Source organism: Pangasianodon hypophthalmus, chromosome 8 (assembly GCF_027358585.1).
Source record: "Pangasianodon hypophthalmus isolate fPanHyp1 chromosome 8, fPanHyp1.pri, whole genome shotgun sequence".
NCBI lineage: Eukaryota > Metazoa > Chordata > Actinopteri > Siluriformes > Pangasiidae > Pangasianodon > Pangasianodon hypophthalmus.
In genome coordinates, this window is record NC_069717.1 from 17848560 (window position 1) to 17873440 (window position 24881).

Genomic DNA, 24881 nt, shown 5'->3' on the forward strand with positions numbered 1-24881 from the left:
TTGGCACGAGTGAAACATGTTGTCATTAGCAGTTCTGTTTAATTTTCTCTCTATTTGTAGGGTGACTCAGGTGGTCCTCTGGTTTGTGAAAAGGACAGCCGGATGACCCTCATAGGTTTGATCAGCTGGGGGGATGGATGTGGAAAGAAAGACATGCCAGGTGTTTACACACGCGTTACAAAGTACACAACCTGGATTTCCAGCAAGATGAGATCAAACTAATGTGAACCCTAACGAAGCCCAAGATCCAGTGGCTAAAAGTGGACTAATTTGAAATTGTCTTAGTTACACTGACATTAGTACTGCTGCACAGACATGTTTCATGTAAAAGCAGGTTCTAAGTGGATTCTCAAAGAGGAGTTGATGAAATGGTTACAAGGGAGAAGGAGGAAAGTCATCAATGATGATAATCCTAGCAAAATGTAGACTCTACTCCAGTTATTTTCCTCATTTATTTCCACAAGACAACCTCAATACACTCAAATGGTGATATTGGTGGAATATGAACACAAATGTACACATGTAATATGTACATATGTGTATAGTATTATGCTGTCAAAAGTCCAGCCAATAAAAATCTACATTTGAAAAATGGAAATGATTAAAATGTTAAAACTATATTCAAGTATCACAATAAATATATTTACAGCCTAATGTGAGTGTAACTTTAGTGCCTAACTGCCAATGTCTTTATCCTGTGAAGACACAACCTCTGTCCATTGTGCAGACTGTAAAACAGAGGCTGTTATTGTGTCATATTTACTTAATATTAGGTAAATATGATAACATTGTTGGGTGAAGAGCACAGGATATAGCACAGAACACACATATTGTACATTGATCTTTAAATATTTCAAATATATTTTCCCATATAACTATCCTTTTATTTGACTTTATATTGTAAAAGAAAATTTAAATTTGTACACAGTTATCGTATAGGCTGCCTAGTAGCTTTCTAGTACATACATCCCCTTCCAGACGTATTTGAACGGCAAGGCCAATTCTTTTGTTTTTGCTATACGCTGAAAACATTTGAGTTTGAGATTAAAAGATGAATGTGAGATGATAGATCAGAATTTCAGCTTTTATTTCCTGATTTTTACATCTAGATGTGTTAAATTTAGAAAATGGCATCTTTGGTGGCAGACCACCCAATTTTCATGTGTGCAGATATTCTTAAAGTAAATTAAAGTAAATAACAATTAACATTTTGTTGCATATCCCTTGCTTGGTATAATTGCCTCAAGCCAGGCAACACACTGATAATACCAAACTGTTACATTCTTCTATGGTGATGCTTTTCCAGGCTTGTACCAGAGCTTCTTTAAGTTGTTTTTGTTTTGGGGCATTTCTTCTTTCAGTCTCCTTTTCAAGAATTGAAATGCATGCTCAGTTGGGTTAAGTTCTGGTGATTGACTTGGCCAGTCTAAATCTTTCCACTTTTTTCCCTGATGAAGTCCTTTGTTTTGTTGGCGGTGTGTTTTGGCTTATTGTCTTGCTGCATGATGAAGTTCCTCCCAATTATATTGCATGCATTTCTCTGAAAATTGGCAGGCAGTGTTTCTGTAGACTTATCAATTCATTCTGCTGCTACATCTTACATAAAAATAAAGGTTAGTGAGCCCGTTCCAGAAGCAGCAATGTAAGCCCAAGCCATGACACTACCTCGATCATGCTTGTCCAAGCTTATATGTTTTGGATCATGAGCAGATCCTTTCTTTCTCCATACTTCGGCCTTGCCATCACTTTGGTAGGGGTTAATCTTGGTTCCAGAACTTTTGTGGCTCATCTATGTATTTCTTTGCTGAATCCTATCTGGCCTTCCGATTCTTACTGGTAATGACTAGTTTGCATTTTGAGGTATGGCCTCTATATTCCAAACTGTGGATTGGGATATCTTCACCCCTGCCCTGTGGAGGTTGTTGGTGATGCCACTGACTCTTGTATTTGGGGTTTTCATCACAGCTCTCACAGTGTTTGTCATCAATGGCTGTTGTTTTTCTTGGCCAACCCGTTTGATATCTGGATGTTAGTACACCAGTGGTTTCTTTCTTTTTCAGGACAATCCAAATTGTTGTATTATCTATGCCCAATGCTTATGTAATGGCTCTAATCCATTTTCCAATCTCTTTTCTCAACTTCAAAATGACTTGGTTTTCCCCCATATACAGCTCTCTGGTTTTGATGTTGGTTGATCCTTTTTAACAACAGATGCAGTCTAGACAGATGAAACCCAGGGCTCGAACCAAGAGTAGACATTCAGAGCTATTAATTGTTTAAACAGTCAATCTAACAGAGCACATCTGGGCAACAAAAAAAACTGTCAGTCACATGTTTATGATCACACAGTCCAATATTTGTGATCACATGAAAAATGGGTGGGTTCAAAAGGTGCCATGTTAGAAGTTGTTTAACACATCTAGATGTAAATTTCAGGAGTGAAAGCTGAAATTCTGATCTACCTTCTCATATTCATCTTTCGATCTCAAACCCAAATGTCTTCAGTGTATAGCAAAAACAATAGAATTAGCCTTGTCATTACAATACTTGGAGGGGACTGTATAAAATTTACTTATACAATATTATTTAAACTGATCTTTTTTTGGATTTCCTTGCAATTAATTTTATTTTCCCTTTTTTAAGTGCTAAGTATCTGCTGGCTCAGAGAAATGCAACAGAAACAAGGGTTTTTGTCAAGTGGGCTGATCCTAGATATTTTAGGTCAGGTCATGCATGTTTATTGTTACTTTGTCCAATCAGATTTTAGTCCACATCATTTGAATATGGTGTTAGTCTTTATATTTCAACAAAGTTATTTTATAAATATTGAATATTGTATTAAGTTCATATTTAATTATTTATCACCAGTAACTTCTGTTTTGTATTCTTTAACAGTAAATATATTTTATGTAATTCCACATTTCTTGTGCATTAGCTTTGCTAGATTTTACCTTTTAAGTAAACTTATTTTATTTTAAATCTGTCTGACTTCTTAAAGTTCATTATACATTCGTTGCAATTTTGTGAATGTTCATTATTTTACCAAGTTCATTATGGAGCTTGTTACCACAACACCGGCTTGCCCCCAGCAAGCATCTTTCTGCACCTTCAAAAAGGCATCTTTCTTGACCTTTTCAAAACTGATTACACAAGAGCCTTCTTTTTAGACTGAGCTTAGTATGCATTAATTGATCCCTGTTCCTGGATCATTTCATGAGATGTTCCATCCTGTTTGTAATAAAAAAAAAGTCAGTAAAAACAAATAAAGCCAAATATAAACAAACAATTATATAAACTACAGTGGATATAAAAAGTCTACACACCCCTGTTAAAATGGCAGGTATTTGTCATGGAAAAAATGAAACCAAGATAAATCACGTCAGAACTTTTTCCACCCTCAGTGTATAATTACAATATATAGAAATTAAGTGAAAACAATCAGAAAAATTTTAGGAAGAAATATAGGTAAAATAAAGTTACAATAACTTGGTCGCATAAGTGGGCACACCCTTTTATATTTGGGGATGTGGCTGTGTTCAGAATGAACCAATCACATTCAATCTCATGTTCAAAAGTAATTTTATGGCTGTCAGTGAAATTATTCTGATTAACCCCATTTAAGATCAGCTGTTTCTGTAGTTTCTGTAGTTTAGTTGAAATCTGGGTTTCATCCGACTGCTGAAGCCTGCTGGTCTGCAATGAGCTTACAAAGCATGCATGGTATCTCACTTGTTGAAAGATATTGATCAGGAGAGAGGTATAAAAGAATTTCCAAAACATTAGATGTACCATGGAACACGGGGAAGGCCATCATCAACAAGTAGAGAAAATGGAGCACCACAGTGACATCACCAAGAACAGAAAGCCCCTCCAAAATTTATAAAAGGACAAGACAAAAACTTACCAGGGAGGCTGTCAAGAGACCTACGGCACCATTAAAGGAGCTGCAGGAATATCTGACAAGTACTGATTATTTCCTGCACATGACAACAATCTCTCATATTCTTCACATGTCTGGGCTATGGGGTAGGGTGGCTAGACGGAAGCCCTTTCTCACAAAAAAAATCCAAGCCCAAATAAATCAACCCAAACCATCTGCTAAAATGTGTTATGGTCTGATGAGACCAATTCCAAAAGCTATAATATTTCCATAAGTCCAAAAGGTATGTTTGGGGCAAAAAAAAAAAAGCACATCACCTAAAGAACACCATACCCATGGTGAAGCATGGTGGTGGCAGCATCATGCTTTAGGGCTGCTTTTCTTCAGCCAGAACTGGAGCTTTTATCAAGGTGGAGGGAACCATGAATAGCTACAAATAACAGTCGATTTTAGTGCAAAACATTCAGGTGTCTGCTAGTAAGATGAAGATGAAAAGGAATTTCACCTTTCAGCACAACAATGACCCAAAGCATACATTCATATCAACAAAGGAATAACTTAACCAAAAGTAGATCAATGTTTTTGAATGATCTAGACAGAGCTCAGACCTGAATTCAAACTAAATCTGTGGAGTGATCCTTAGGCATGATATCTCAAAAACAAGTTGTTTCTGAAAAATGAAAAGGTGCCATGTTCTAAGTTAACACATCTATATGTAAATATCAGGAAAGGAAAGCTGAAATTCTGATCTATTGTCATCTACATATTCATCTTTTGATCTCAAACTCAAATGTCTTTAGTGTATAGCAAAAAAAAAAAAAAAGATTTGGCCTTGCTGTTCCAGTACTTTCAGAGGGAACTGTAAATCCATTCGAAAATCTGTGGGGTGACCTGTAGAGGTCTGTGCATAGGAGATGCCAATTTCACAGAGTAAGATTTCTTTTGCAAGGAAGAATGTCCTGCCATTTTAACAGGGGTGTGTAGACTTTTTATATCTACTGTATATACAGGCAGAGATTTTGAGGTCATCTGCAAAGTTTGGGGCCTGGTTATGTATAAGTGGCAGAGCTAAGTTCAGAACTTTCTCAAGAACCACACATCTGATCAAGGTGAAGCTTGGTATGGTACAATAATCATGACTTTTTGCATGGATTTGCACAAAACTTGAAACCTACCTGTATATATATATGGAATATATATGGAATTGGTCTCATCAGACCATAACACATTTTAGCAGATGGTTTGGGTTGATTTATTTGGGCTTGGATTTTTTTTGTGAGAAAGGGCTTCCGTCTAGCCACCCTACCCCATAGCCCAGACATGTCCTATATATATATAGGACAAGATTCTGAGGTCATTTCTAGTTTGGGGCTAAGGACAGATAAGTGTTTCTCAAGAACTATACGTCCGATCAAGCTGAAACATGGTCTACTACATCTGTATGCTAATCTGCAAGTGGATCTTTGATGATGACCCAAAAAAGCATGTCCACCAGCAGTTACTCAGATTTCAGCAGGCATTTGACAGGATAAACAGTAAGCCATTTTCTTCAAAAAAAATTTTTTTTTTTTTTAAGGATTTTTAAGGGGCGAAGCATGTAGTCCTTGGAACCCTTTTGCATTTGTTAGGATTTTTCTTCTACTTCTTTTTCTTCTTCTTCTTTGCTAAAACTGATCATACAGGTCCTACAGACATGAAACGTTGTCAATACATAGTGAATAAATAAATAAATAAATAAATAGAAACGTCTTTTTTCCTGTGCTTTCTCTCCATGCTCCCTAAAAATTTCCTCCGCCCACTCATAATTTGCTTAATATGCAAAACATACTTTTGAGAACTTGTCTGAGGATTTTTGTCCTAGCTTCACAATTTTGGTGTCAAACTACTCAGCAGAGTGTGAAAGTCAATAAGTATTAAAAACATGTTGACATTTGTAAACAATATGGCTGCCATGTCATTCAATTCTAACAAGGCGGAGCCTAATTTACTTAAACAGCTATAAGACAGGGTTATCATTGAAATTTTGCCACCAAATTTGTTAGTTAGCTCCCATATACCACCCCCTACTTTGGCAAATGAAATGACCCATACCCACCAGAAGGGGTGACTATAATAAATGAATTTACCTGTTTGTTTATATCTTCAAACTATAGGGAATAGAGTAAAAATTGTTATATCAGAAACATTTCTGAGTCTTCTTGCATCTTTTTGCCATGTGCTTTAATTAATATTTGATATAGGAAGATTACATTTGCTCTGAGTATTCTTCGTCAAAATTGAAAACTTTATGTTAAGTTATTTTAATTACTATTTAATATCTAATCCATACATCTGGGGGAGAAATATAGCCTTTGCAAAACTGCATACCCAGAAAAAGGCAGACTTTTGGACACTGGGCTGTGTGTGTTTGTGTGCATACATCACCAGGAAAGGTAAGCTGTTTGTGTTCAGCTGAGATATGTGTTTTAAGGCGGCTGTGTTCCCTTTACGCAGCACTGACTGGACTGACCAACCAGAGCTCGCCATTCCCGATCACCTAACTCAGCGCTACTGTGAGAAGAGTAATAGACTCGAGTGCTAAGTTTATTTAGTTCATTAAGATTATTTAACGGTTGGTGAGTTTACATACCTTCAGTAAGGTATATTGTGCATGCATATTAAATAAGTATGACTGCGCTATTTTCATTGTTGTTTGACTTTAGTTAAGTATGCATTTAATACATAATATGCGTTAAAGTATGCATAATATGGTAATGTTAGGGTGATATATGCGGTTATGCTTCTGGCATTAGTACGGGATGTTACAGTGAATTCTGCCACTACTTTGTATTTAAAGTTTAGTGTTTACATAAAGAATATAAATGAATGTAGTGTCTTTTTATAGCTTGTGATATTGTAGTTTATATTTAATTAATATACAGCTTCACATATTCGTAGCTGGTGCATGCACCCTAGGTCAGTCACACAGTCAGCACGTGAAGACCTCATGTTTGACAATAGTCTGTATCTGCCCACTAGGGATGCAGTGCTTATTATAGAGACCACAGTAGAGTCCATTTAGTTCATTAATTCATATATGCCTGAAATTGGAGCATATAGATGCTCTGGTTGAAGAAAATATGACAAAAAACACACATTATCCAATAGTAAAACAAAAAATATGAGGCCTTTACTCATGTTCTAATGTTACTAGGTTACTTCAAAAAACATGTGGGCCATCAACCAATCACATTGCAGCACACACGTCATAGTTTGTTCATCAATGTTTGCTTTAGGGTTCTATGCAACTTGGTAAGAACTAGCTACCTGTTGTGCGATCTGCACAGTGGTGTTTGGATCCCCCTGTTTGCTGCTATATTTATTATTTTCCTGCCTTAAAACAAATCATGCAGCCTAATCCGTAAAGTGCATCAACACGAAACTTGATGGGTAGATGCAGTATCTCAACCGCTACTCAGCAGAATGAAATTGCTCCTCTTGGTGGTGCCACAGCGCATGTGTTTACTTTTTTGCCTATATCATGAGAACTCGGCCGTAGAGGCAAAATTCTTTTTTCCTCTTATTCTTTGTATTAAGATGAATTGATCAAGACCTCCGCCACTAAATTCCACCATAATAGATGCTGCATAATTTGAAAAACTTTCTTCTGCAAGCTAGTCCTAGGATTTTTGGCTTATCTTCACAAATTTGCTGTCAAGCTGCTCATCTATAAGCATCAATAATGATCAAAAAAATCTTGACATTTATAAACAATATGGCCACCACACGTCAATCAATTCTAATGAGGCGGAGCCTAATTTACAGAAACAGCTGTACCTCATGAGTGGTTACCTAACTTTTCACAAAGCTTAAGCATGTACAGGACAAGATTCTGAGGTTATCTGCAAAGTGGAGCATGCAAAATTGAGTATGTTGCATCTTTGTGGTGATCTGTAAGTGTATTTTTGCTAATAGCCTAATTACATTTAAAAAACATGTCTGCCATCAGCCAATCAGTACTCAGCAGGCATTTGACAGGGTTACAACTGATGGTTCATCATGAGCTGGGTAAATTCAGGTCAGGAGCCACAACTATCTGATACGGTCTCACTCAAAGTGGCCACTGGGGGGCACTATTCATGTTTGTGCATACAAAACCAAGCCTATTTCTTGGAAAATAAAGTGTACTTTTAACTTGTTTGCCCAATCTATAGAAGAAATGCATTTTGAATCATTTAGCTTTGCCCACTCAAATTTGTGATAAGTTGCATAATATGCAAAACTTACTTTGCTAAACCTGTCCTGTCATTAAACTTGGCAGAATATGAAACACAATAATTATAAAAAGAAAAAAAGATGACATTCGTAAACAACATGGCCATTACATGCCAATTCACATTAATTCTTATGAGGTGGGGCCTAATTTATTCAAACGGGTTTAACTCATTAAGGTTGCATGAAACCTGAAAGATATGTACAGTAAACCATATGCAAAGTTTGGGGTGTGTCATACCTAGGAGGTGGGGCTAAGTTCAAATAACTGTTTCTCAGGAACCAAAAGTCCTACTGAGTTGAAATTTGGCAGAGTACATATTCAATTCAATTCAAGTTTATCTGTATAGCAATTTTAACAATGGACATTGTAACAAAGCAGCTTCACAGAAATATATAAATAGACTCTATGCATGGTCTACTGCCTACGTTTTTCCGCTAAAATCTCAGTGGCTGCACGAGCTTCCAGTATAGTATCCTCCAATAGCAAACTGAGGTAGTAGTAGACTCTTTCTGTCATATTTCGATTAACTAGCAATGACAACTAATTATATTATGTGATATATATTATTAACTATAGTAACATAGCATTTTAGTGTATTATATTAAAACATATCTGTAAAACCCCAGTGTGTGAGAGTGTGGAGGAACACTCTGGAGGCAGGTGGAACTTTAGCAGAGCTCTCTGGAGCACTCTGGGGGCAGGCTCCACCAGCCAAGCCACTCTCTGGTTACGGCCGTCCCTGAAAGCACAAAGAGACATAGATATATAGATTCCCGGTAATGAGACACAGATGAGAAACATCACGTGTTACCTGCCGGTTCGACCCGCCTACTCTCCACCCACAGCTGACGCTCGACCACGCCCCCACCGCCACAAAAACACTTTAGTAACCTTTAAATACCTTCAGCGAGAAGGTGCATCATCTCAGTATTGCTGTGTCCTCAAGATTTAATTCTGTGCTTATTTTCCATAATTTCCCTTTGGACGATGAAACACGCAAAAAGTGGATTCACAATATCCGGCATTAGGATTTTAACATCACTCCTAATACAAGAGTCTGCAGTCGTCACTTCATGTGTGATGATTTGAACCATTGACTCCCACAGGAGCAATAAATTCTCCTTCCGTTCTCTAGTTTTGTCTCCCTATTCTCAGACCTTGTGGCTTCTCTGACCTCCTCATGGATCTGAAACAAGTCACCCTCATGCTGCTCTCTCCTGTCACATGATCCTTATCAGAAACTTAAAAAAGGCACAAAATTAGTGACATTTATAGTCCTAAATAATCATACATCTTTTATTAACATAATAACATTAGTGTAACTATACAACAGAATATCCAAAAAAAAGGTAAAAAATTAAATGTATAAGAGTATGAACTGTCACAAACGAAGCTAGCTAGCTTGTTAGCTTGAGAATACTTACCCTCAAAGTTGTCAGTATAACTTGAAACATACAATTTAAAGCCCTTCTCCATCTTGCCCTTCTCCTTTTTATCCAACCATCCTAATCTGGATGACATCAGGTGGATCAGGTAGGCGTAAGTGGGTCTAGTTCTGGTCCTCACATGCCCATTGTAGGCGTTTTTGGCGGTGGACATGGGTCAGCATGGGCACAATTTTCTTGAGAAGTGTGAGGGACCCAGGGTGTGATCTTTATTCTATACTGAAGTAATGGAAAATTGGTAAATGCTGGACCTGTATGGGTTCCTGGAATATCTGTGTTTTTTATTAACTGGTCTTGAGTTTGCCATGACTTATGATTTGATTTTCAGAATTTTTTATTTTAAATGCTGTACCTTTGAGGGGTTCTACACAATCTTTGTCATTGATTTTTGCATTAATAAATATGTACATTTGCATAAAGCAGGCATATCTTGTCCACTCCCATGTTTATAACAGTATAACGACTGAAAAAAAAATCTCGATTTAGATAAATTTTAAACAGATAAACATGTGTGATTAATTTGCAATTAATCACGATTAACTACTGGCAATCACGCAATTAATCACGATAAAAAAATTAATTGATTGACAGCCCTAGAAATAACATTAAATCATTTCCCCACCTCAGGCTGTCTGAAGGGGGAAGAAATGAAAGCATGTTTTTGTCTGCCCTGTCAGAGCACATAAAGCTCATAAAAAGCTACTTTAACCGCAGTTTTACAGTCATATGCCTGAGTGTCTATTGTTACTGTTCTACAATAGTGAACTTCAAATATTCATGCTACATTTTAGATGGAAATTGCAGTACAACAACAGCAGACAATAGCAAGTAGCTTAGCACCAAGCTAATGTTAATGACAACTCTAATGTTTATATTCTCCAAACAGCGATTAGTATGGCCAGTGTTAAAGATTTAACTAAGTACCGTCTGTATATTAACTGATCTAAAGCCAAATACTGCTGTAAACTAATTTAAAAGTAGAGAAGTAGAGTAGAGAAGAAGGCACTTTTCAACTCCCAGGAGTGACGTCAAATCAACATGGCCGCTCATACTGTTCACACAGTCAACTTTGATTTGACGTCACTTAATAAACAGGGAAGGAAAATTTCTGAAATTTCCAGTTGAGGGATGTTTTCTGTGTTTTTTCCTGGTTGTAGACGGGAGTTACAAGTTGCAACTTCACAAAAAATCCCAGATTTTCAGGAACTCTGAGTTAACATGTCTGGGTTATTCACTAAATCAACTTTTTGGAAAACTCCAGGGTACTACCTCCGGATACTAACTACAGGATACTAACTCCGCGTGTAGTGGGATGTAAATAGCCAGTATAAACACTACAGTAAACCCCCTTGGCAGTCTGCATTTCATGACTAACAGTTCTATGTACTTGTATATGGCTGAAATGACAATAAACTCCACTTGAACTTGAACTTGAACTTGAACTTCTACATCGGGTGAACAGTGTTTGCTGACAGACTTTACATCCAAACACATTGCCTAATAAAAGACACAAGACTTTTCATCAGAGCCTGAAAACATAGAACATAGATTTATATTAAATTATCATGAAAATATGCTTTTTTTTTTTTATTTTGTATTTCGAAGTCATTGTTTTCACATGTGGCTTCTATTATGTGAAACGGTTGAGATTAATACAGCCAGCATGTTGCTACAAATGCATTCATGCCACAGTACATCCTCACAACCCCTTCATTAAATATAAATTATTGACTACAATAATATATCAAGCATGGACATACACCCTTATGAAATGACACAACTTTAGATAACCTACCCCCACTCTCAGCGACTATCGGTAAATGACGTGGAAGTTGGCTACTTTTCAGACAAACTCAGCAGATACATATAAATCATTCACTGCTTGCTAGCTAATGTTATATTACATAATGTCTACATTGAAATGTGAAAAACATTAGATATCTAGCTAGCTAAGCGCAAAACATGCATTCACATACCTGTCAACTTAACCGTAAGGGAATAAGGAGATCAGTGATGGAAAACCTGGAGAGTTTGGTAAAAACTAACACTCGCCCTGAATCCCCAATAAAAGGCTCTCCAAACATTTCATTTTGCGCGATTATTGTCACTGTGGTCTTTGTAAACTAGGGATGACTGCATTTCTAAGCTTTCTATAAAGCATCAAACCCTCAAAGCGTGAACTCCTCTGACCCGAAGACACCATCGTGAAGTTGGTGTTATATTGGACATTCGCTGTACTGTACAGATTCATGTGGCGCATTGAGTTTTATGTGGAATCACTCACTTAAAACAAAAATCATTAAAATGTAATGAAAAACTTTTTTTTCTAAATTGTCCTTTTAATGTAGTGCACTTGGTTTTATTTTTTTATTTTAAAAATATAGATTTTCTGTTTTTATCTTATTTATTTTTTGCAAAACATAACTATATGCTATAAAATTAAAAACAAAAAACAAAAACAAGAATAACATTTAGTACTGTCAGGTAATATAATGTAATATGGCAGTTCTAGTGAATTTCACTACAACCTTCACAATGTGGAAATTTCAATTTCTGGATTTTATTACTGTACTTCTTCTGTAAGAGTTTTGTAGAATCCCATTCCACTGGACTGAATCCATACTATATTCTAATACCACAATACGTCAGATATCCTGCAAAGTAAACGACTAAAATCTTGGTAGAATCCTACACAGTTGCCTAGGTCATGATTTTGTGTCATCAGGCAGGCGTGGCCTATTTGAGAATCTGCACAGGTCAACGATCATTCTCAGTTTAGGAAGAAAAGCCATTTGCTGCAGATTTTTGTGATGTAAAAAATGAAACCAAGATAAATCATGTCAGAACTTTTTCCACTCTCTAGGTGAAATTACAACATATAAAAATTTAGTTAAAAACAATCATTTTAGGGAAAAACAGAAAAAATAAAAAAAAGTTATAATAACCTAGTTGCATAAGTGTGCACACCCTTTTATAATAGAGGATGTGGCGGTGTTCAGAATGAACCAATCACATTCAATCTCATGTTCAAAAGTAATTATCACACAACTGTGAATGTCAATAAAATTAACCCCAAATAAAGATCAGCTGTTTTTTCCTGTAGGATTTTCTTGACATCTTCTTGGTTTCATCTGACTGCTGAAGCCATGGTCTTCAAAGAGCTTACAAAGCATGCATGGTATCTCACTCGTTGAAAGGTATCGATCAAGAGAGGAGTATAAAAGAATTTTCAAAATATTAGATGTACCATGGAACACTATAGGCTGTTCAACAACAAGTAGAGAAAATGGAGTACCACAGTTATATCACCAAGAACAGGACAAGACAAAAACTTACCAGGGAGGCTGTCAAGAGACCTACGGCACCATTAAAGGAGCTGCAGGAATATCTGCCAAGTATTGATTACTTCCTGCACATGACAACAATCTCTCGTATTCCTCACATGTCTGGGCTATGGGGTAGGGTGGCTAGACGGAAGCCCTTTCTCACAAAAAACATCCAAACCCAACTAAATCAACCCAAACCATGTGGCAAAATGTGTTATGGTCTGATGAGATCAATTCTAAAATGCATAATAATTCCATAAGTCCAAAAGGTATGTTTGGGGCAAAAAAAAAAAAGCACATCACCTAAAGAACACCATACCCATGGTGAAGCATGGTGGTGGCAGCATCATGCTTTAGGGCTGCTTTTCTTCAGCCAGAACTGGAGCTTTTATCAAGTTAGAGGGAACCATGAATAGCTACAAATAACAGTCGATTTTAGTGCAAAACATTCAGGTGTCTGCTAGTAAGATGAAGATGAAAAGGAATTTCACCTTTCAGCACAACAATGACCCAAAGCATACATTCATATCAACAAAGGAATGGCTTAACCAAGAGAAGTCTAGCCAGAGCCCAGACCTTAATCCAGCTAAAATTCTGTGGGTGACCTGAAGCGGGCTGTGCACAAGAAATGCCCTCACGATTTGATGGAATGTTTTAACAAGAGTGGGAAAATATTGCTAATTCAAGATGTTCCATGCTGATAGACTCTTATCCAAAAAGACTGAGTGGTGTAATAAAATCAAAAGATGCTTCAACAAAGTATTAGTTTAGGGGTGTGCACACTTATGCAACTAGGTTATTGTAAATTTTTTGTTTTTCCTGTTTTTCCCTAACATGTTTCTGATTGTTTTTAACTTAATTTTTATATGTTGTAATTTCACACTGAGGGTGGAAAAAGATCTGACATGATTTATATATTCTTTTTTACTTCACAAAAACCTGCCATTTTAATGGGTGTGTGTAGAATGTTTATATCCATTGTATATCAATATTACCATGAAATGTTTTGTATACTGTGACAGAGGATTTTATCCATATTGTCAAAAGTGACTGTTCTATTTCCTCAGGCCATTTCTCAAGGCCCTTGCACTGTTTTTGAAGAATGTATTTCCATTTGCCAAACAGATTTTATAGTTGATGTTTGGGTAATGTTTTCTGGTTACTTAATAAAAGAGTAAATTGCATTTAAATTATCTGTTAACCAGTTTTTTTTCCCTCAAAATGTGTATAGTTAGCAATTTTGAGTAACTTAATATATTTTTTGTAATCAAAAAAAAAATGAAGGACACTATCATGCAATTTTGAGTTGAAATTAATTACAGTTTTTAATTATAGGGGAGTTTGTACATCTTCATTAAATTTAAAAACTTTAAGTTAACAAAGTGAGCAATTTGGTACTGAGAAATTAAATACTTTACGATAAAGGTAATAAAAATGTTCATCTGTACTTGATTTTAATTTGTACTGTGAACCCAAAATACCTAGTAAAAATGACTTAATCAAGAATGTTACTTTAACTTACAAAATTAAGTTAGTGTCACTTAAAATGACCTACTAAAAGCTATTTAATAAAGAATGTTTATTTAACTTACACAATTGAGTTAGTGTCACTTAAATTTTTCAACATAATCAGTTTCAACAATTTTTTGAGTTAAATTCACTTTTTGGGTTTTACAGTGTACCACAGTACACCTTCAGAGGTCTAGTGGAGTCCATGCCTTGATGGGTCAGAACTGTTTTGATGGCACAACAGGGACCTGCACAATATTAGGCAGGTGGTTTTAATGTTGTGGCAGACTGGTGTATAACACAAGTTAATTTATTGTCCCCTAACCCCCCCCCCTTTTTTTTTAGGTGGTAACCAGTCCCTTTCTTTTTCTTTCTCTGATCAGAGACTCATAAATATTTTTCACTACCCAGGTAGACTGTGTGTATGTGTGCATGTCTGTGGGTGTTTTTTGTGTGTCATCTTGGGCTAAATCATTTATAGTCACTAACTTTTCCCATAAAAAACAACCTGCCTAATTCAGTAACTTGTTAGCAATGCTGTAATCTTAGTCTAAATCACACTAACACAACTTTGACAAAACATTACAGCTTTTAGGCTTTGAAATCTGCACTTGAAATCTACACAATACTCATAGGTAACTATGAAGGAACTAAGCAGAAACGGATGAGTAGCTCTTCATAACACTTGTTTTATTCCTATTAAATACAAAGAACTACTAGTTAATTACTCAGTAAGTATGTTAGCAGGGGTTCATTATTAACTAAGCAGTAATTACTGAGTCTTAAATTTTTCCTGCAGAACTACTAGCTAACTATGATTATTTGATAATAACTACTGATTAATTACTGATCACGTCAACATTAATTCCCAATAGCTAAGCCTTACCTTCCTCTTGGAAATCTACTACATAAAATGCAACCTATTCCAGTACCTCAGTGTCTAAAATGTAAATGTCTATATGAGTTTACATGTGTCTCCGCAGAGGAGCATAGGGTCAATGTGTTGATTTTATTTAGACCGTCAAGGTCTAAAGAACGAAAAGGACATCAATAACCTACAAAGGTACAAGGCTGTAATGTAGCAATGAGTAACAAATATTCTCCATTAACATACTTTCAAAAGTGTTTTAAATAATTTACCTTTCAGTAACAAAACACTAACATCTCAGTAATTAGGAATGAACTATCAGGTGTAATACTTCCAGATCATCATTAAATACTGAAGAACACAGTAATACTTCAGTCATTAGTAGTGCGATTCCATGTGTTTCACTTTACAATACTGTTCCAGATCATTAACTACTGACGAACAATACAGTAACACTTTAGTCATTAGTAATGAGTTTCACTTTATTATTTACATATCCATATAGTTAAAATACATATAAAATATAAAATATAAAATATATTATAGTTAAAATACAAACAACATTGGTAAGTGATTCACAACAACTTTGAGCTGTTATACTGGTACAAAGCAAGGCTGACAAATTAATGTAAAAGTTACATTCTAATTACTTAAGACAATATAATAATAATAATAATAATAATAATAATAATAATAATAATAATAATAATAATAAGGTATTTTTAAACAAAGAAAATCATGAGAAGTCAATGTCTTAATTTTATCATTTACTTTAGCATTTTATATTCACCTCTCTTTTATATTCACTGAACAGTATTGCAAAGGGTTATCAAATCTGAATACTAACACTCTGTTCTTACAAGGCATAGCCGCTTGGAAGCTGTGTAACATAAGCATGCTAAGCACAATGAATAGTGTGAACATTTTAATCACTAGTTACATATTTTATAGTTGTATTTAAACTTTTTTTCTTTTTCAAACAAAAGTGTTTTTTTCCATAAACACCCTCACAATTAATAATTTGAGACATGAGCCCTGGATATTGATTTTTTCTTTCTTTCTTTCTTTCTTTTTTTTAAACCATGTTGTTGTCCTTGTGTATGTCAATGTTTTGCTTGGCTCATCAAAGCTCCATCTACATCCAGGAAAGTTATAAGGCCCGGTTTCTAGATAGTTTCTATATAGTATTCTGCAATACATATTCCTGCCTATAATTAGGATATATCAATCATTAAACACATGGTCTGTTTTGGGAAGATACACATTAAATAAATATGTTGCGAAATACAACAAAGACTGAGTCTCTGTGATTCTCAAAAGTTTTGGGGAAGCTATTGGGGGGAAAATGCTGATTTTTTTTGTGCTTCAATAGGCAAGACAGACAAGACACAGTAATGTAATCAATTGAACAATACAAAGAAAAAATAAGTTCAGCCTGTATACAATACATGTGCAATTTTTTTTCTGTGAATTGTAGCAGGTTTTTCTTCTTTATCCAAAAAATGCACGGGAATACATAGGATACCTATTAGGAATTATATGACTTTTTCAAGTATAATAAAGTGAATTACTGAATATGTCCAATAGTGTGCTACACAACCCAGATATAGTGCTACAGCCAATATGTTAGACTACAGTCAGTGCTTTGGAGCTGTGTGCGTTACAGTCTTACTCTCTGGTACTTTCATACAGCTTAAACAAGAGTACTCATCTAAAAAGAGGTTATACCAGTGAAGAAACTCTTTCCAGAAGCTCTTCTTTCCATAGATCAGCACAAATCCACTGACTGTAGTGTAAAGTGTGGAGAAAAGGATGGATAAGCCCATGGTGTTTTCACTTTTCAAGACTACTGTGGACTGAGTATAAAGATCTACAACCAGAAAGCAAAGGAACACCGCCACCAAGGTCAGGTTCATCCTGATCACCCTCATTTGAGTTCCCAGCTTGGGAGCATGGGTGCCATTGGTGCTTTCCTTCATGTGGCGTAGATGGATAGAAAGGTGATATGAGATGGAGATACTGCATTTGATCATCAGTATACCCGGAACAATGTCCGCACTGACTACAAGATAAATAATATAGCCAAGTCCCACAGCCCCTTCTGGTATGATTGAACCACAGTCAGTGGTTCCAGCACTACTGTTGTGAAATGTCACAATAGTTAAAAGTGGCAGACAATTGCTAAAGCCACATACAAAAATTACAATCACCACAGTGAGAACATGCTTTAGAATAGCCTCCTGAATGCGTGTGTAGCAGTGGATAGGCTTGATCACAAGCTTGGTGCTATAAAAGAAGGTAAGGAAGGCAGTGGTCCACATTATTGAGAACTTCAGGGAGAAAACTAACACCAGTAGAATGGTTTCCACAGTGTCAGACATACAATTTATGTCCACTTGAACCAGCGTCATCCACAAGTAAGAGAGGACTTGATGACCGATACTAGCCATGGATATACCAGTCATTATAGTGTCACCTGGACACAGATGTAGATGGTTCTTTCTGGCATTTCGCTGGTTCACCAGTAAGATATAGATATTGGAAAAGATTGTAAGAATGGCTAGAAAGCCAGTTAAGAGCCAGATTCCAATCTGGTCCACGGTATTCAACATGATTGATGATGTCTGTGTAGGCACCTGTTACATAAGGAAGATATGTTTTTTAAAATTAAAATAAAGTAATCAATGACAAAATACTGTTAAAAACAATTCATACTGAGTACATCTATTCTTATGCAAAATTCCCTTAAGATGAAAAAAGGATTACATTACCTCAGTGGCTTTCTCTATTTTAGTCACTTGTTCCAGTGACTCTTGGATTTTGGAGATAATATATTATTCCAGTTGTTTGGACCTGTAATAACGTTAATCATTCTGAAGCTTTATATGATGTTCTGCAATGTAGGCAGAAATGTAAACTGGTCTTACATTTATACCAAGGCTGAGTAGTCTCCAGTAATTTTAATATTCTGTGGGCAAATGATACATTTGCATGATCGGTCAACTTAACCACCTCCAGATTTTGTGGTGTGGAAATTCACCTGATATTTAAATAACAGGGGGGATCTTCACATAACACAGTCTTTCATTCACGTGTCACAGATAGATGCTTAATACAAGCTTAATTTTAGATATAAGAATGTAAAAAATAATAATAATAAATAAACAAATCATAGGTTTATAGTCGTTTAGAATTAAATTACTAAATTAAATTACTAAATTACTTTGTATAGCTCCTTATTTTCATGCAGTTCAGTTACTCGTATTAGAGACACAACCATTTTGTGTTCATCAGCACAAAGTGCCTTATAAAACATTCTTTCATCTGTGATATGGTTTCTAATATATAAATATTAGTAATTTCAACAACATATGGTATACGTATGGTAAGTCAAGAATTTCACTTTCATACAAAAGCCCTCAATCCTGATTTTGAAATTATTTGGATATACCCAAAATAAGTGCAAGTCAAATTAGAGGTTGTACCACTGCTTTGCTTGCCCTGCATGTTACCTCTCTTAAATAGTCCTGGGTGACTTCATTAGACTGAACATTCAATTAGAATATTGCCATAACCTAAAGAATAATAATATGAATTTTCTCTAAACGACTTATTCTACATTTAAACCTGCATCTTTGTTAATTACATCAATTATATTCCAGTTATATTTATTATATTCTAATTATATTTAAAAACCTATTAATATTTTATTAAATATGAATTAAAATGATTATTAAAACCTCAATTGTATTAGAAATAAGAGAAATAATAATTAATGACTTGGTTTTTGAAGGATTAGTTCTGAATAGTTTGGCTTCTTGTAATATCACAGTAATAATCATGACAAGGCAAACAAAGGTCCAATAAAATAGAATTTATTGAAACACAGAAAATTAATCACCAAACAACTATGTAACTAAAGACTACAAATTCAACATCATAACAGATCAAAGAAAAAAAATGTCTGTGTGTGTGTGTGTGTGTGTGCGTGTGTGTGTGTATAAAATAAGAGGTTGCGTGTGTCTGTATATGTGGATACGCACTCCACCCTAGAGCTCACATGCCTTTGTGAGCACTGGCTTATGAAAATATATTACCAAGTGAGATACGTGGATGCTCCTAGTATGTGAAACTGGAAAAGAATAGAGGAGAAAAACATGTTGAGGACTCCAGAGACTCCCCACGTGGTGGATGGCCAGTGATAGATATAATGGCCACTGTAATGACGCAGAAGTTGGGCTTCCGTGGTCGTGGGCCAGTCTGTCCCTTCTGCCGCAGGGTGGTAACTGAACCCTAAACTTTACCTAATCATTCTAACACACTACTTTGGCCCACCCACTCACTGTCCAACAGGCCTGCAACAACTATTCGACAAAATCTGTAAAATTTGATGATACAAATGGTTTGCAAGTAATTTCATTATCAGTAGCACTGTGTGGCACGTGCCACGTCACTTCAATTAGACTAAAACACATTTGATGGAAATAGTGGCACCCATTACCACACAGTATGACCTCCTCTAAAGTATGGAAATGAAATGGCTCATGGCATAGTTTGTGTTTACACATAAGTAATAGATTGATTTTTCATTTGTTGGAATATGAGAAACAGTGGAAGTGCAATCTACCTGCTAGAATCCCAGAATACTGTCACCTTACATTAGTTTGTGTGTCTCTGTTGGTCAGCATAAGCACTTGATAATATTCTCATGTTGTGACAGATTATCTGATAAATGACAGTAATGTTTTATTACAGTTAGTGACCTGTTACTTAATCAAGCCTATTTAAGAGTTCTGTAGTAATATTAGTTGATTGAAATACTGCAAAGAAATATTTTTTAAATAAATTATTTTTTTGGTATTCAATGTATTTTAAAAATAATTCAACTAATCCATTAATACTGATAATCGATGGGTAAACTGATTATCAAAGTAATCATTAGTTGCAGCCCTACTGTCCCTACTGAACTCTTTCTTCCTCTGGGGGCTGTACACCCAGACTATCTTCCCAGCCTCAAAGTGACTGCCATTTTAGTGCAGTTCCTTTCCTTTTTTCACCCCAGTATGCATGGAAAGGTGTGAAGGGTGCTGATTTCTCTCCCCAGCATCAGCTTGGGAGGGCTGGGGTGCAGGATGTGAACTCCTGCACTGCAGAGTGACAAGCAGATGTGGGTAGATGTGTGTCCCAGCCACGATGGTGCTGTGAGATGAGGACCATGAACTGTTTTGCAAGAACCCGGTTGAATTTTTACACTAAGAAATCACTCTGGGGAGGCAATGGGGTTGTGTGGAGGGTATGAATCCAAGATGGTGCCACCGTATCCTGGCGCCTTCCTGGTTTCTCCGCTTAGACTTTGTTCTTATTTACTTTTTTTTTTTACCTACTTTTAATCTCTCCTTTTGCACACACGACATCTGTACCGATCATCTATGACAGCAGAACACTATAGAACATCGGTGACCACTATGCTCATCTTTCGCAAAGTTTTGAGATACTCCGTGGCACGGAGGGAAACAATGGCCACACAAGAGCTCCCCAGAAGTGACGAAAAAAAGGTACGCTGAGGGAAATGCACTGGGGCTCGCAACAGACTTAGGAACAGACCACCAATGCCCAGCTCACCAATGTCCAGTCTCTTGAGAAAAAGATGGACGATCTCAGAGCCAGGATAAGATTCCAAGGAATGTCTTTCTGAAACATGGCTGACCCCCTCAGTACCAGACCCAGCTGTAACACTGTCCGATAACATCTCCATTCTGTGGATGGACAGAACAGCGAAGGCTGGTAAATCTAGAGGAGGGATATGTTTCATGGTTAACAACAAATGTTGCAACCCCAGGAACATTACCACTCTGTCACGGTTCTGCTTGCCTCACCTGCAACCTCTGTCTAATACGTGCCGTCCATTCTATCCGCCCCGTGAGTTTACATCGGTCATCGCCACTGCTGTATACATGCCTCCTCAGGCGGACACAAGCATGGCTCTGACTAAGCTCAAAGATGTGTTCAGTGTCTATCTAAACAAACATTTGGACACCACCCTCATTGTGGCTGGGGACTTTAATAAAGCCAGCCTCAGGCATGTCATGCCGAACTTTTATCAGCAAGTCTCCTGTCTAACTAGAGGGGCAAACACACAGGACCACTGCTATTTTCAGTTCAGGAATGGCTACAAAGCTAACTTGCTACCAGCTTTCGGTAAATCGGACCATGCCACCATTTAGACTCATATAGGGAGCTCTGGAGAGGAGGGCTATGAAGCGCTGGTCCACCCAATCAGAAGCTGCGCTGCAGGACGCGCTTGACGATGTTGACTGGGACATGTTCCAGTGGACTTCTGCTGTTGTCAATGAGTTTGCGAATGTAGCAGTTAGCCTCGCTAGGATGCTAGTTGAGGAAACAACACACACTGTCACTATAAGGACTTTCTCGAACCACAAGCTGTGGGTGGACAAAACCATCAGCGGTCATGCGTGCATTCACTAAGTGTCCACCACTCAGGGATATGTCCGCCACTCAGATTCCTTAAGACTCCATAAAGAACTCTACTGAAACTCCCACACTGCACTTTGCACTTTGTATTGTTACTACACGTAATATACTTGCATATTTTGTACACAGAACATACTTGCATATTTTGTACATCCATTTTTGCACATTCCTGTGCATATATTTCTATTTCTTTCTTTTTTTTATTAATTTCTGGCTTTTAATTTAGTTGTTTAATGCACAGTCGAAAGAGGAGTAGGCCAGGTTTTCATTTCACTGCAAGTTATATACTGTACGTAACTGTGTATGTGACAAATAAAATCTTGAATCTTGAATCTTGGATGCCCAGACTGTCAAACATAGTGGTAAACACCCATGACTCGAAGTTGCACTCTATTCAATTCAATTTAATTAAATTTTATTTGATTGGCACGTTTAGCAATGGACATTGTCACAAAGCAGCTTTGCAGAAATATATAAATTCAGGATATAAATTTTAAATTTATGAATTTATCCCTAATGAACAAGCCAGAGGCAATGGTGGCAAGGAAAAACTACCTGAGGTGATAAAAGGAAGAATCCTTGAGAGGAACCAGACTCAAAAGGGAACCCATCCTCATCTGTCAATCTAGTGCGATTATAAATAATTCCCTTCTAAACTGTATACTATATGGTCAAAAATAGGTCACTGTGTATAGCCCGAGGTGTACCAAGAGTGGCTAAACATCCCACTAATGAGGGCTGTAGCATAAGCACCTACCGGCGATACTGACGTAGTTTGAATGTCATTGGCTGTCGGACAATGGATGTTTAGAAAGAAGTTCATGCCTGTAGTATTGCGGCTCAAGTAAAAAAGTGTCACAAGTTCAGTCAACTCTGTAGTCTGTCCATTCTTTACACACACAAAATGACATGGTGTCAGAAGTTGTTGCGTTTTGAGCAAATACCTGTCAGCTGTGATAAAGGGTGGAGCTTGCTGCCTGAGTGTAAGACGTAATCATCACCTGAGGTTTGGGGAATGTGAGTTGGCTAGTCAGCGAGTTAGCAAAGCTAACATGTAGTCGTTTACCCAGGCACCACCATTATCATTCATGGGGAATCTGGCCAAAAATTGGCACAAATTTAAGCAACGCTTACTTGTCTATTTTGAAGTGTCAGGTCTCAGTCACAAAACCGTGGCTAGAAAAATAGCTGTGTTTTTGCATTGTGTGGGAGAGGAAGGACTAGAGGTCTACAATACTCTCAGCATTGAGCAGGACAATGTATGGGAAGAAAACCCATATGCCTATCAAATTTGGTGAATATAGGTGAAACTCATACTGAAGAAAAATGGCAAAGCGTCCAATCTTTTGTGAGGCCCTGATGACCTCGATTTCTGATGTGTGTGCCAAGTTTTGGGCATAGCAAGCATCTTAAAATGCCAAAAAGTTAGTAATAATAATAATAATAATAATAATCCTTACAGAAACAATCTGGCCCTTCGAACCCTTGGTGCTTGGGACCTAATCCCTCTATTAAAAAATAAATAAATAAATAAATAAATAAATAAATAAAAACACAAATGGTGACTATCAAGGTTCAAGCACCTTCAGCAAATATATCAAATATATTGCTCACAAAACTTATAAGTATGAAATGTCTAAAATTGTATGAAGTTGATGGATTGTGAAGTAATTTTCTGAACTTATTGTTAATAAAGATGCAAGCAGGCACAAAACTTGGAGAAGAGGAACAGTTTTATTGAAGCTTCATGTACATACATAGGTGTTTTTCCTCCAAGGTTTAGTCCTCAACTAGGTGTTGTCCTTTCAACGTTCAGTCCTCAACTCACTTCCCTACATACAAAAGACTTTCTTAAAACATCTTATCCAGGCTGCTCACCCGAGGTCAGCACACAGATAAAACTATCTCCTAGGCCCTCGAAAACACATTCCTGTTCACAACATATGCTCTATAAGGAGGTTTTCATTAACTCATGACTCTTGAGAAGTGATTAACATGCTCCAGTAAGTCTGAAAATTACATACCATACCACACTGTTAATATGAACAGTAACAAGAGCTGTAAGGAAAAACCATAACTATTCAGAAGAGCTATAATGAAAAACCATAACTATTCTTCAGAAGTGTTGCTGAAAGTCATTTGGCTGAAGGTGAAATTAAAAATCCAGTTATACAGTAGCCATATCCCCAACTGTTCTCCCCTCCTCATACCATTGGCCTGAAGATGCCTTTCAAGTTTCGCGTGGATCCATACAATTAGTTCTCAGTTACAAATGTTTTAGTAAATCAAACTTTGCCCCAATTGGATTGATTAGTGTGTGGAGGCCATGTTGTTTGCGAATCTCGATAAGAAAAAAAATCCTAGGACTAGTTCACAAAAGTACAATAGCATATTATGCAATTAGAATAAATTTGAGTGGTTCTAAATGGTTCCTTGCCTTTTTGTTTGGGAAAACGCAAGGGTTCAGTGGCAAAAAGAATTTTCTTTGCAAGACTAACGGTTCATGAGGTATGGACCACAGTGTAAAACCCTGTGCTACTGAGCTACCAGGCCTGTGTGGGTCCCTTCATGTGCCAGAGTGGTGGCATGCATACTGCACCTTTACTCCAAATTTGGTGTTTCTATGACTTATTATTTTGTCAACATAACATCTTTAGCTACATCCAGCTGCAAATAAAGAAAAACTGAAGATTAGTCCTCCCAACTCTTATGAGAAACACATGTAGCTGAGACATATTTTTATGGGGGAATATGATTTAGTTGCATTGGTACAGGAGTTGGAAGGCTCTAGTCTTCAGTTATTTAGTCAACAGCTGGATGTATTTTTGTCTTCTTACCGATAGGTGGCATCTTCGAGCTAACAAAGCACGCCTTAAAGTTATTGCTTTCTTTTTTTTATGATTTGTACTTTATTGATTTTCTTATTTGCAGACAAAAGCAGTATAAACAATCGTACGTGACATATAAACAACCCACAAAAACATACATAAAACAAAACATTAGTCACTAAATGGTAACAACATAAAAGGTGAGTAAATACAAAAGTACAAAGTAAAAAAAAAATTAAAAAGTTGTTGCTCTTTCTTAAATAAGCCTTTTTCTTCAC

The 24881-nt window shown here is 36.6% G+C and overlaps 2 protein-coding genes across 2 annotated transcripts in view; one reads left to right on the forward strand and one right to left on the reverse strand.

Annotated features, from left to right (window-relative positions):
* The window catches only part of plat (plasminogen activator, tissue), a 34841-nt gene extending 29072 nt beyond the window's left edge, over positions 1 to 5769 (forward strand). Inside the window, exon 15 of the mRNA XM_026925786.3 lies at positions 61 to 5769. Coding sequence (XP_026781587.1) covers positions 61 to 222 — 162 coding nt within the window. The 3' untranslated portion in view covers positions 223 to 5769. The remainder of the gene's footprint in view (positions 1 to 60) is intronic.
* A 9763-nt stretch (positions 5770 to 15532) lies between these two features.
* On the reverse strand, positions 15533 to 18178 carry LOC113533608 (uncharacterized). Its single transcript, XM_034306865.2, has 2 exons — positions 18055 to 18178; positions 15533 to 17919 (listed from the first exon to the last, which is right to left on the reverse strand). Exon 2 carries the CDS (start codon positions 17893 to 17895, stop codon positions 16921 to 16923), a length of 975 nt encoding a protein of 324 aa, XP_034162756.1. The 5' UTR covers positions 17896 to 17919; positions 18055 to 18178; the 3' UTR covers positions 15533 to 16920.
* Between the last annotated feature and the right edge of the window lie 6703 nt (positions 18179 to 24881).

Bases quoted from the DNA above. Each gene is read 5' to 3' on its own strand.
- LOC113533608 (XM_034306865.2), bottom strand. From the start codon at position 17,895: ATGTTGAATACCGTGGACCAGATTGGAATCTGGCTCTTAACTGGCTTT.